The 12,709-nt window shown below is 41.3% G+C and overlaps 1 protein-coding gene across 2 annotated transcripts in view; it reads right to left on the reverse strand.

Moving 5' to 3' along the window:
- The window catches only part of TMTC2 (transmembrane O-mannosyltransferase targeting cadherins 2), a 240,895-nt gene that overhangs the window by 87,611 nt on the left and 140,575 nt on the right, over positions 1-12,709 (reverse strand). For both annotated transcript variants that reach the window (XM_071552136.1, XM_071552138.1), the window contains one exon: positions 1,457-2,285. In XM_071552136.1, coding sequence (XP_071408237.1) covers positions 1,457-2,285 — 829 coding nt within the window. The remainder of the gene's footprint in view (positions 1-1,456; positions 2,286-12,709) is intronic.

Genomic DNA, 12,709 nt, shown 5'->3' on the forward strand with positions numbered 1-12,709 from the left:
TTTCCAAGGAATGCCAATGTTTTAAAGTAAGCTTTACATTGTCACTAATCTCGTGTCAGAGCCTCATGTGTCAGCACACTCTGGTGTGCTGCCTTGCTTTTCATTTAATTCTTTCTTGCTCTTGTGTCCTAGTTTTGGGAAAAAAAAAAAAAAAGTAAAATAAATGGGACGTGCTTATTCACAATTAACAAAAGTCACTTACTGCAGCAATAAGTTTAATAAATTTCCTAGGGTGAGAAAGGATATGAAGAAGAGTTACAAAATCAGACTGACGATTACTATAATGATACTTTGCAAGGCACCTTATCTGCCAAATCTACTCTTTTTACTCCCTATCAGCTCACAGTAACTATCTGAATTTGTCTCTTACTATCAGAGCTTTTAAACTATGGCATATATAACTGTTCAACCAAGAAGCACAACTCTGTCAGCAGATGACTTTGTATCATATAATAGGTTTCTGAGCCAGGGACTGAAAAAACCTAAGTGTTCCAAGCACTGTCAAATTTTTCTTTCACAGACAGGCTAAGCAGTCAACTGATCCCTACTCACTTCTGACAATTTGTGAATAAAGAAGACTTAGTCAATATCTACACTGCACTCACAGGTGGTATTTTGATGATTCTCATATAAACTTTCATGTGTGCCAAGAGCAGTACAGCCATGCAGCATGGAGTTCAGGACCCCAGCTGGATCTGCCATATATGCTGAAACCACAGAGCCACAGCTAAACACTGTTACTGATCCCTAAACTAGCAGGTGTACTGCCTGTTTGGATGTATTTACATAAGCTGTGGTCACATTTCATTACCCCATAGATACAACCTTTGAGAGACATAGCTGGTCAATGTAACGAATAGCTGACGTTTATACATGAACAGGAAGGCATAAGTATTTGACAGTAACTCTTTAAAGTGCTTGAATGCAGGGAGAACTACAGTCATTTCCTAGGCTGAATTATATGATCTCATTTCCTCATTTTTATTATGTAGCATTGACATTATTTGCATCAGATGAAATAAAGAAACAGCACTTCCCTGATACTGTCCTTTACTATTTCTTATATTTTCTACTCAAAGAAACAGAACATTTGGTGAACATATGAAAAATCTTCATTAGCATGATAGATATCAGATTCGAAATGGAAAACTATCAGGATGGGGCCCATAATACCAATAATGCATCTTTAATTTCAGAATACAGAACTAATTATCAGTGAAAAAGAAAGTATCCTCTTACCTTAGGGTCTTATTTTCTCCATGTTAATGCCAAACCTGTAACACGTAATCAAAACAAATTCTTGCTTTTCCTCATTTTGTACTAATGCACATACCACTGCAACTTGAAAGGACATTTCTTAAAGTATCCTCTTTAGATGTAGCTGATAAAATCAGACAATTCAAAGGCAAAGACAGATTGAAATAAGGAATCATACACCATAAAGAGCAAATATTACCTTTCGCAGGGTTTACTTTTATCCCTGACCTATACAGCATCTCCTCATTCTGCCAGTCCCCATTCCTGACAACAGTCTTGAGTCCATAGAAAATAATTAATGCAGCAGTGGAACAAAAAACCAAGTTCTTCAAAAAGCGCTTTTGGGCTTTGACATAAAGGGCCCTGACACCTACTGTAACCAGCAGGCAGAAGCCCATACTAGGGACATACAGCACACGCTCTGCTATTACAAAGCCAACATAGAAAAATAGGTTTGTGGCAGGAACAAAGGGCACTATTAACAAAGAGAGAGACAGAATAACAATGTTCTCAGTTGAAGGAAGCTGCAGTTTCTTAATTTCATGCTTTTTTATGCCATTCTCTTCTTTTGATGAAAAGCTTGACTTCACCTCCAGTGTCTTGTACTCCATCTCTGAGTGGCAGCTATGCCCATTAGCATTTGGCTTGCCATTCATTACAGTTCTCCCGTTGCATTCTCTCTCATTGCTGGAGCCCTTCAGGCTGAAATAGGCAAGGAGGAGGAGTCCAGCATAGAAGGCCACAGTGTGTAGATTCCTCCAGTCACTGACTGCTTTTAGAAGAGGCACGGCATCCATAGACCAGTCAAAGCTGAGGGTATCTGGGCACAGCAACAGCCAGAGGTTCTTGGTTGGCAAGTAAAAGAAGGTCAGCGTACGTGTGAGAAAACTGTCTGAGTCAGCTGCTGGATTGTCAGAATTGGAAAAACTCGGGGGCTTGTTGCCCATCCAGTACAAGCGAACACCCAGCAGTGCAGTGCCCCAGGAGGTCAATAAACCAATGCTGAAGAACAGGGTTAAATTCTTTCTCTGAAAAAAAAAAATAGCATAAGTCAACACGAGGTACTTAGTTCTGTAAATCATACACAAAAGGAACCAAGAAATCATTTGGTACAACTTTTTTCAAGTAATAGAAACAAGCACAATAGATCTCGCTCTCTGATATTTGGATCACAAAATACTGGGTGGGGTATGTTGACCATAGAATAAAAGAACTAGCTCTTTTATTTAAACTGAATCTAGCCTGTATCAGAGTTGAGCCTTCAGACATCTTAGGGCTATCGGTCCTTGTTTATTTGTGTAACTCTTTGAAAACTCTTTATTTTAGAGGAATTTATTGAATCTTACAATAGTTCCTACATAACCTCCAAAATCCTTTCTTTGTTCCAGGCTGTGACCAAAACACCAGCTTGCCTTAAATAGATTTAAAGTCTAAAGAATGTTCCAGTTCCATTTTCCTTAATGGAAGTCTCTCCTAAGGCATTTCACTAGAAAACTGATTAAACTTCCCAAGAAGGCATGAGAGGAAAACAGATGAGGATTCTATGGTTAGGTTACCTACCTCCCACCTATTACTTACAGTGGTAATCTGGAGACTTCAGACTTAACTACTACTGAAAGTCCCACTTCACTTTTAATAAAACACAGAAAATTTAACCTCAACATGAGAAATAACTTCTTTTTATGGAGGGTGGTAAGGCACTGGAAGAGGCTGTCCAGGACAGTCATGGAATCTTCCTCTCTGGAGACATTGAAAACCCACCTGGACACATTCCTGTATAAGCTGCTGTAGGGGACCCTGCCTTGGCAGAAGGATTGTATTAAATGAGCTCCAGAGATCCTTTCCAGCACTAAATTCTGTGATCTCACAGCCAAACAATACATAGAGTGTTTTTCTTCAAGTGCACCATATTAAGTGCTTCAAAAACCTTTCACATCTTCATACACACCTAAATAATATTACATGAAGCAGTTGACTCCACCTATCCATGTCATCATCCTAGCAACTTGAAGATCCTCCACTTATTTATGGTGTAAAAACATTTTGCAGCAGAAGCTGCTTCTTGGGTAAGTTCTGCTCTCAATTATATGGGGGCTCCGTTTACATTATTCTCTCTTTACAGAAGAATCTCTAGAAGCTAAAATATGTGCATTTTTATATTTCAATTTGTAAGATGCCTTTTGTAAGAAAAAATATCCTCATTGCCAAATAGTTCTAGATACAGTGTAAGTGCTTTGATAATCTTTCCCCCATTATTAAAAGGAATTATTTGTCAGTCATGTTTCACTTTATTAGGTCTCTTTTCCATCTCATACTATACATTCCTGGCATGGTTATTCAATATTTACTTACTTATTCAGAAGCGGGACCTCACACTGGAATGTTTTATCTTATTTCCTCAAAACAGTTCACTTTTCTCCTTTGTGGGCAGGTTCAACTCTCGCTATCATGAGATACAGATGATTGAGCTGCTTCATTTTAAGTCAATTATTAATAGTTTCCTAAAATCAGTTTACTAATGTTCCAGTAATAAAATGCAGTCTAGTCATGCTCATTTGTAAATTATCATGAAGAATTACATTCTTTTTCAAATTTCTATAGAGTTTCTCCTCATGAAGTTTAAAATATTAAATGGCAGTTAGATACTAATGCATTCAGTTTTGATGCAATATGGAATGATTTAATGGAGGCAGTAATAGGGAACGAACAAATTTATAATGAGACTATTTATGCATTTGTATCAGAAACACCTAAAAAATGCTGGCACTTTTTATACATGGGGCCACAGATTTAATTTGCCATATTAATTCCAGTTTGATTTATTAGCTTTTGTATATCTCTGTATCTTGGAAAATCCACACTTTTTTGGTAATATATCAATCAAACCAGACATCTACACTTCATGATAACTACGCTCCCTGGAAAGCCTATTAGAACAACTTACTTTAAATTTGTAAGCAGGAGAATACTTTGCCACTCCTCTCACATACTGTTTCACCCATGCCTGCCAGAACTGCTTAAATGCTTAAAGCTGTGTAAACTGGTTGTCATTGAAACTCCCAACTAGTTTATATTTGAAATAAAAGGATTATTCAGATTTTATGGTTTTGAATGTATGTCCTTAGTAAAACCTTATGTCTCTGGTTCAACTTGTCCTTTCGTTCCTGTCATATTGTGCTACATTAATTTTTTTTGTCCATCCTTCTGGCTCAATTATTTTCAAACTCATTTCCTTCAAACATGTATATACACAACTCTCAAATGTTAAATGCGACATTTATTTTTCTTTTATAAATTCTTATAAAGTCTCTTAAGAGGAGGCTGCTTAGGCAGAAAGAAGCTGGGAAGTGAAAGATGTTTTTTCTTTATTTGCTTGAATTAGAAATTCAGAGCAAGTTTTTGCTTGAAGGCTACATACCACTTAGAAGATTAAGATATCCAAAATACTAAGGAAGTCAAGATTAACAGATGAGAAGTGAACTTTCATGGTCTGATTAGACTGTTTTGTTATTTTGTTAATTCTTACTTAACAACTAGTAAAAAATGTCACTTTCATAAAGTCCTAACCATTCCAAGTTTCAATTAAATGCAGAGAAAGTTCACGTTACAAAGTTTCTAACAAAACCATGCTACAGCAGATATGCCATTCCTCATGGATAATACTGAAACTTTCTGTTAAAGGTTCAAAGAAAGATGGTTGAGGGGAAGGTTTCTTCAGAGCATTTTTCTCTCCCTACCAACACAAAGGTTTTGGAAGTTGAAGAGCCAGGTCCGAGAACAAAAGAGTGGTTGATGACTCTAGATTCCAACTGAATGGTGGGGTGGAGGTGAGGAACAGACTTCCAGCACCTGGGAGGGAGAAAGGCTTTTCCGGTGCTGCTGGCTTCACTGGGTTTTGGGCAGCTGCTGAAGCAGAAGCCACTGATTGCTGAGCTGGTGAAAGCTCCTGGCTCTGCTCTTCGCCTTCCCCCTTCCATCTTTGGGCACCCTGAGGTTCAGAGAGGAGAGACAGAAGGGTCATGGCTGCTTCAGGATACACTGTAGACCCTGTTTTCCTGGGGACCAACTTTGACTGCAAGGAGATTTCTGGAAACTACCACCACTCCTCAACTCCCAGTGTTTCCTTCTTTCAACAAAGGACAAGGGAGGGAGGGAGAGGGAGGGAGGGAGGGAGGGAGGGAGAGGGGGGGAGAGGGGGGGAGAGGGGGGGAGGGGGGAGAGGGGGAGGGAGAGGGAGGGAGGGGGAGGGAGGGGGAGGGAGGGGGAGGGAGGGGGAGGGAGGAGGAGGGGAGAGGGGGGGAGAGGGGGGGAGAGGGGGGGAGAGAGGGGGAGAGAGGGGGAGAGAGGGGGAAGAGGGGGGGAAGAGGGGGGGAAGAGGGGGGGAAGAGGGGGGGAAGAGGGGGGGAAGAGGGGGGGAAGAGGGGGGGGAGAGGGGGGGGAGAGGGGGGGAGAGGGGGGAAAGAGGGGGGAAAGAGGGGGGAAAGAGGGGGGAAAGAGGGGGGAAAGAGGGGGGAAAGAGGGGGGGGAAGGGGGGGGAAGGGGGGGGAAGGGGGGGGAAGGGGGGGGAAGAGAGGGGGGAGAGGGGGGAAAGAGGGGGGAAAGAGGGGGGAAAGAGGGGGGAAAGAGGGGGGGAAAGAGGGGGGGAAAGAGGGGGGGGAAGGGGGGGGGAAGAGGGGGGGGGAAGAGGGGGGGGAAGAGAGGGGGGGGAAGAGAGGGGGGGGAAGAGAGGGGGGGGAAGAGAGGGAGAAAGGGAGAGGGAGGGAGAGGGAGGGGAGGAGAGGGAGAATGAGAGGGAGAATGAGAGGGAGAATGAGAGGGAGAATGAGAGGGAGAATGAGAGGGAGAATGAGAGGGAGAATGAGAGGGAGAATGAGAGGGAGAATGAGAGGGAGAATGAGAGGGAGAATGAGAGGGAGAATGAGAGGGAGAATCAGAAAAAGTCTGCTCTTCCCCATAGAAAAGGCTCTGTCCTGCCCCCACATGAGTCATACACCCCACCTTTGTCTCTGCCTCGCTGGGAAAAGACTGAGAATTCACCTCGCAGCCAGCCAAGGTGTGACACCACCACTGTCCATAAACATAATTGCACCAAGAGGAACCCACAGTTTTTGAGGGTTGGGGTTTTTTTTGTGCTGGGTTTTTTTTTTGCTCTGGTCTGTTTACAGTTATATCTATATATAGTAGTTGAGAACAGTAATCCTTCTTATATACATTTTCTAATTAAGGGGGGTTGTAGGGGAAAAGGTGATGCATAGCAAGAGGGTTTTCCGTGTCCCCGCGGCCAGCCCCAACGTGACCCCAGGTTTGGGCTCCTAGTCGCAATGTGCGTCTTTCTCATAGAGATACCGCCATACACCAAAGTTAGAAGCAAGAATAGTCAGACAACTTTATTGAGGGGATAAAACATCTTATATAGGGTTTTGAAGGGTACACGCGAACTGGGGCGGCTTTGGATAGGCTGAGGATCTTTGTTCATGCGGTGGAAGGGTTCTCCCATTGGCTGGGAGGCAGCTTGCATGTGGTGTTCACGCGGCGAGCATCAGACCCTGGCGCCAATGGGTCTGGCCCGCTTGCCTGCTCTGGGGTTGTTTACTACCTTGTTGGCTGCCCCAAGGTCAGGCTGACCTTGCCAGCCTAACCATGGGGTAGGGCAAATGCAGGGACTGAGGCCAAGCCTCTCCCAGCAGGGGGTTTTAGTTTAATAAGGGATGATGTAGTTATTGAGGAGGAATCCTCTCCTCTGGTCTGGGTAAACACTTTGGTTTCCCTTAAACTGGGACACCTTCTAAAAGCTTCCAGGTCTTCCCACAAGTCATAAAATAGTAACAATTAAAAGTTTGCCTCTTGCATCTATCCCTAGAAATGCTAACAATCTCTACCTTGGAGGTAATCCATCTTCATTGCTGGAGTAACTATTTGCAGCCTTCCCTTTAAGCTTACACTTAAGAGCTCTAAGATCTGTATTCTCGCATCCATGTTGGTACTATAAAGAACACAAATTATGCATATATAATATTGTGTTTCATGCTTTAACTGAACATTTTTACTATTTTTAAAGCATTTTACATGACTGTCAAATGAAATATCTAAGCATTCACTTATGGAGCTTGAGCTGAGCAGGTGGTTTTCGACACCAGCATATCAATTTATCATGCTGTAAAGCACTAGTTAAAAGAAAGCTCTGGTAGATTCTTTAGCTTAGTTAACTGACTAGATGAGTGAGGTGCAAATATCCTGTTGTTGCCTCAGATACAAATGGTTTGCATCCTTCCCCAGAAACTATTTCAGACATGGATCTTTTCAAAAGTCAATAGCTTTACAACTTTTTAAAATTAACTACATGTTCCCAACAGTTAGTAATAACCAGTGTAACACTGACATGCCATTGTGAATTTTCAGATTTCAGAGGAGACTCAATCTAGAACCAAAATTAAAACAGACCATAACACTTAAAACTTCTGTCACAACAACTTAAAGATGCCTTTTTAATTTCTTCTTTTTTTTATTTTTAAATCACACAGATAGCACTGGCCTACAAATTCATTTCCCTTTTTTCCTCTCTCAACATTAATGACTTTTGCACAGCTTTTATCCCTCTGTGCTAATATAGTCAGAGAGAATGAGAAAGGTTTAGCATATATTTTAGCTTTACTTTCATCCAGGCTTTGGAAGAAAATCATTCCATCAATTTGAAAAAAAAATAATTCCAGCAATTTATTAAATAATAAAGCCAGTTCCCCTGTAGACTTTTGCCTGCAAAGAAAAGTGCTTTCAAAATGAACCCTACTCAGACAAGCACTTTCACTAGTAACCCTTTCTCTGAGCCTCCTGACAGCCTGTGCTCCTCTAACCTGTGTATATTTAGTGCAGTCTAGCAACAGAAGAGATTCTCTGTAATGCTTGGCAGAAAGGATTTGGATTACTATACTCATGAGTCCTAATCCAGCCCATCTGCCATATGTTTTGACACCCCCATAAATCCTCTAACCTTTCTTAAGTAGTCATTTTCATCTGGAGAAAAACGATGAGCAGTGATTTAGATCAGATTTAACATCTTTGCTGCCTGCTAACAGGCAAGTATGACCACTACAATTTTAGTCTTTGTGACTGTAGAAACCTTCTTCATTACCCTATCAAAGTCCATCAGCACAACCCACCCACATCGCCCATTTCCCTTCCATTAAATCCTAATTCCTCACTTCATTATACTGCCCTTAAATAAGGTACTGCAGCAGATTTCTTCACTGGGCAGCCCCTGTCAAACCTCAGTCATCAAGTAAGTGGTATTCAAAACATTTTCAAAGGACACTGTTCTTTTAACCTCACCTTGTGCATTTCACAAAGGAGTATTAAATACAGCACATGGTCAAGACAGTCCAGATATCAAAACCACCACACACAAAATGTTATTTTTAGAACTCATGAAATGCAGAAATGAAAGTAGATAACTCACTAGCCATTACTCACAGGAGTTTCTTTTCCAGCTTACAGCTCCTTTAAAAAAATGTTGGCTTGAAAACTGGGATTTCCCAAAGTGGTAAAATGCTGCCAGATCACTAGACTGACAGCATTTTTTTCATAGTAGGTAGAGGCTCCTGGATCATAGCTCAGCCAAGTTTGAGCCAAACTAGAATTCAAAACATACCTCCACTGGGAATGAAGCTGTTTACCACTAGCCCTGCTGCACCACAGTACTGAGATGGAAGTGGCCTTTAACAGCCCTTGATCACCGGTCCAGTTTGCTTCTGCTCACGTGACCCATTAAATGAGGTTCACTAATTTACACTGGTGATACAAGAGCTGGCCTGAAGGTCTGTTTTTCCTCTGAGTTGGAACTCTGTCTATAGCTTGTCCAATATTGGGACCAACTATACATATTTAATGACATTTACTTCTAGTGTTATGACCCACACAGTTCTACCTCAACAAGGAAGTCAGTGCATTGGTAACACAGCTTATGTGCACATATTTTTATCGTAATTAGCCCATAGCACAAGGTAAACAGCACAGGCCTCCCACAGGGTCACAGCCTCCTTTGGCATTCATCTTCTCTGGGATGGGTCTCCTCCATGGGCTGCAGGTGAATCTCAGCACCTCTATGGGCTACGGTGGCACAGCTGCTTCACCATCAGCTGCATCATGGACCGCAAGAGAATCTCAGCTCCAGCACCTGGAGTTCCTCCTCCCCCTCCTCCTTCTGCACTGACCTTGGCATCTGCAGAGTTGTGCAGATGTTCTCACTCTGCTCTTCCCTGGGTACAATTTTCAGCTGCACAATAACTGTTTTTTCTATTCTTAAATATGTTATCACAGAGGTGTTACTGTCACTCCTCATGGGCTCAGCCTTGGCCAGTGGCCAGTCCATCCTGGAGCTGGCTGGCATTGGCTCTGCCAGACGTGGGGAAAGCTTCTGGCAGCTTCTCGCAGAAGCCACTCATGCAGCCACCTTGCAGCTACCAAAACCTGGCCTTACAAACCCAATGCAATAGTACAAGAGCAGAAGGACAACAGTAGCTTGATAAACTTGTTTGCATGATCAGCACAAGGAAAAGGCTTTCTCTAAGTCCACACAGCCTAATGTTGTGTGACAATGGTGAGGCTTTGGATATCTACTCAGATATAATCCATCTATCTGCAGCAGTAAGAATTTTACACAGATTAGAAACCCATTGGGACAAAAAGACATTCCTGAACTGACAGACTGCTCAGGAATGCTGTCCAGCACTACTGTTACACCTCACTGGTAGACAGGTGGTCCAACAGTCATATCTGCATTTCATTTAGCAAGTATTGTTTCATTTGAGAGGTTTTGCAGTGAAGAAAGGGTGCTGCACTTTCCATGCTAGACACACTGAGAGATCACTAAACATCCAAGTATGTTGTAAGGCAGAACTGGAATTCAAAATGATTTTGAAATAACAGAGAAATGTTCAGAAAAACAAACCTGTATAAAAGGCAGGGGCAACACTGGCTGCTTAAAGCTACGCAAGTATCAGAAGCGGAACAAGGAATTGGCTCATCTTCAGAGAAACATCAGGGATTATCAGAGATCACAAACAACTCTGTTAAACCACTGGAAGAAAAGGGAAACACTGCACTGAGACTACAGATGAAAGCACAACCTCCAAGATAAGTGAAGCAGTCCTTCCACTCTTCTGAAAGCAGCTTGTCTCTGACACATGGACTACAAGGAAACAGGGCAGTCTTACAGGTGAGTGGCACAGCTGAGGTGGGCAGCACAGCTCAGCACTACACTTGAGCAAATTGATCATTAGGCCTGCAGAGCCCCAAGGAGAAAGGAAGGTTTGGCCCAGTCCCTCTGGGAAAGTAAGGGCTGTACCTGCTGTATAGCTAGCCTGTCCTCTTGAGTAACAAAAAAAAAACCATGAAAATGAGTACCCACAGCTGAGGCTCACTGTATCATTTGTATCTCCTACCCCATATGAAATAAATCCTACCTGAAAATGCTTTTGAACTACTCAACCTGTATGAAGTGTTGTCAAAAGCCCTGCTTATCTGAATGGATGGATATGCAGTTTTCCTTCTTAAAGAAGTTTGTTCTGGTCTTCTATGCAATGAAGAGCCATCCTTAATAAAAAAAAGAGGAAAGTATAAAATGGCTCTTAAGAACACAGACTGCAATCCTACCTACCCGCAAAAAATTATTATGGCACATTTCACTAATAAGAGGGAAATAAAGAAAAACTAAAGCCTATGACTTGGTTTAATATGCAGTGGGAGAAAAACACACACCATATAAATGTAAATAGACACATATTTTTTACCTGACTTATACAAATAGAAATGGATTTTATGAGCAAAAGTGTCATTTAATCCCAGACTAAGCCTCTGGCAATAACTAAGCAACTTTATCAAGTTAGCAGTAGAAGGAAGAAAACAATTGCTGTAGGTGGTAGCAAGTTGGCTCCAGGTTTGACAGAACAACCTCTCTAGGTGTAACAGAAATCTATCAGCTGGCAGCCCTTCCAGTTACAAAAGTCAGTTGCTGCATTGGGTAGCAGGATTATGGAGTGAATCATGGATCTGCCATGTAAGCAGTGTCTTACATGTGGGGGTTTTTTTGGTTTATCTCTTTGCCAACTGAAAAACCTGAGTTGTTCTTTTTGTTTTATTTGTACTTTTAAAATATGGTAAAAAAAAGAAGCAGCAAAGTTATCTATAGAAACCATACTCATAAAAAAGAAAATATATTACAATTTTGAATGTTTCATTCTATTTCTTCTAGTAAAGGTTAAGAAACCTATAACATTTCAAAGAGAAACACAAATAGTACTGAAAGTTCAGGTGAAACACAGAACCTACTTATCAACTCAGAAGGCATTTTATCCTATCAAGAAAGATTAAAGATCCTACAAGGAGTCACTTATTTGCTTTAAAAGCTCAGAATATTTAAAGCTGATTTTTGTGCAGCTATTTTATTTTCAGATCTAGCAGTTCAGCAAGACAAGAAAAAGATTACTAAGTGACTCAGAACCCATCTATGTGACAAATTGAATACAGGTTGTATTGTAACTAAAAATTATTTTTAAAAATCCCCACCACCACCTCCCTTCTACACTAACAAAACACATTTTTATTTATGAGTAGGTACAACAGAATGGCCAACAGACACTCACAAGTAGCATAACTACTATGCTTGAAGTCAGTAACCTTTAGAAGTAGGAATACATTTCATGGTATCAGCCACTTACTAGTGATTTATTTCAGATGCAGTGCTTATTACAAATAGCAGCCTAAAGGATGTCTCCTGTGGTCTGGATGCAATCTCCATCTAATTACTACTTATTCTATGCTACACTAGCATCACATTTCAAACAATGGGAACCACAAAGAATTGAAGAAGCTAAATGCAACACAGCAATGGCTAACAGCCTCAGAAAGCTTTCAGAAAAGTGAACTACAGCGAGAACCACACACCTTGAAGATTCAGCGTCCAACCAACAGCAGATGAAAGGTAATTCACAAAGAATGCTAACAAGCAGTAGGTCACCACCACTGATGAAAAGCTTTGTTTCCAAGTGTGTTGAGAGGAACCCCTCTCAAACTCCTAGTCAAAACAGTCTGAAGCACATCTACATGCTCCTTTCTCACCTAACCTAGTCTTGCCTCTCAGGTAGCTAACCAGGTAGCTATGAAGCACTGGCAATAAAAGTTTGAAGAATAACATATTGGAATAGAAAAAAAAAGCCTAAAAAACCCAAACCACCTCACAAAAGAAATTGCATGAACAACCTTTGTAAGATTTGACCAATAAGTAGTGCAATCTTGAGAAGCAAGACTGGGAAAATTACCATTTTAATAACAACTTCATTTGTTCATCTTTTTCATTAGATTGCTAGCATTTTAATAGAGCTGGTTATGGTCAAATACTAATTTGAAGAAGCTTGCTGTGTCCTCTGTTAATTACTGGGGAATTTTATCTGCATTCATC

This window comes from Pithys albifrons, chromosome 3 (assembly GCF_047495875.1).
Source record: "Pithys albifrons albifrons isolate INPA30051 chromosome 3, PitAlb_v1, whole genome shotgun sequence".
Lineage (NCBI taxonomy): Eukaryota > Metazoa > Chordata > Aves > Passeriformes > Thamnophilidae > Pithys > Pithys albifrons.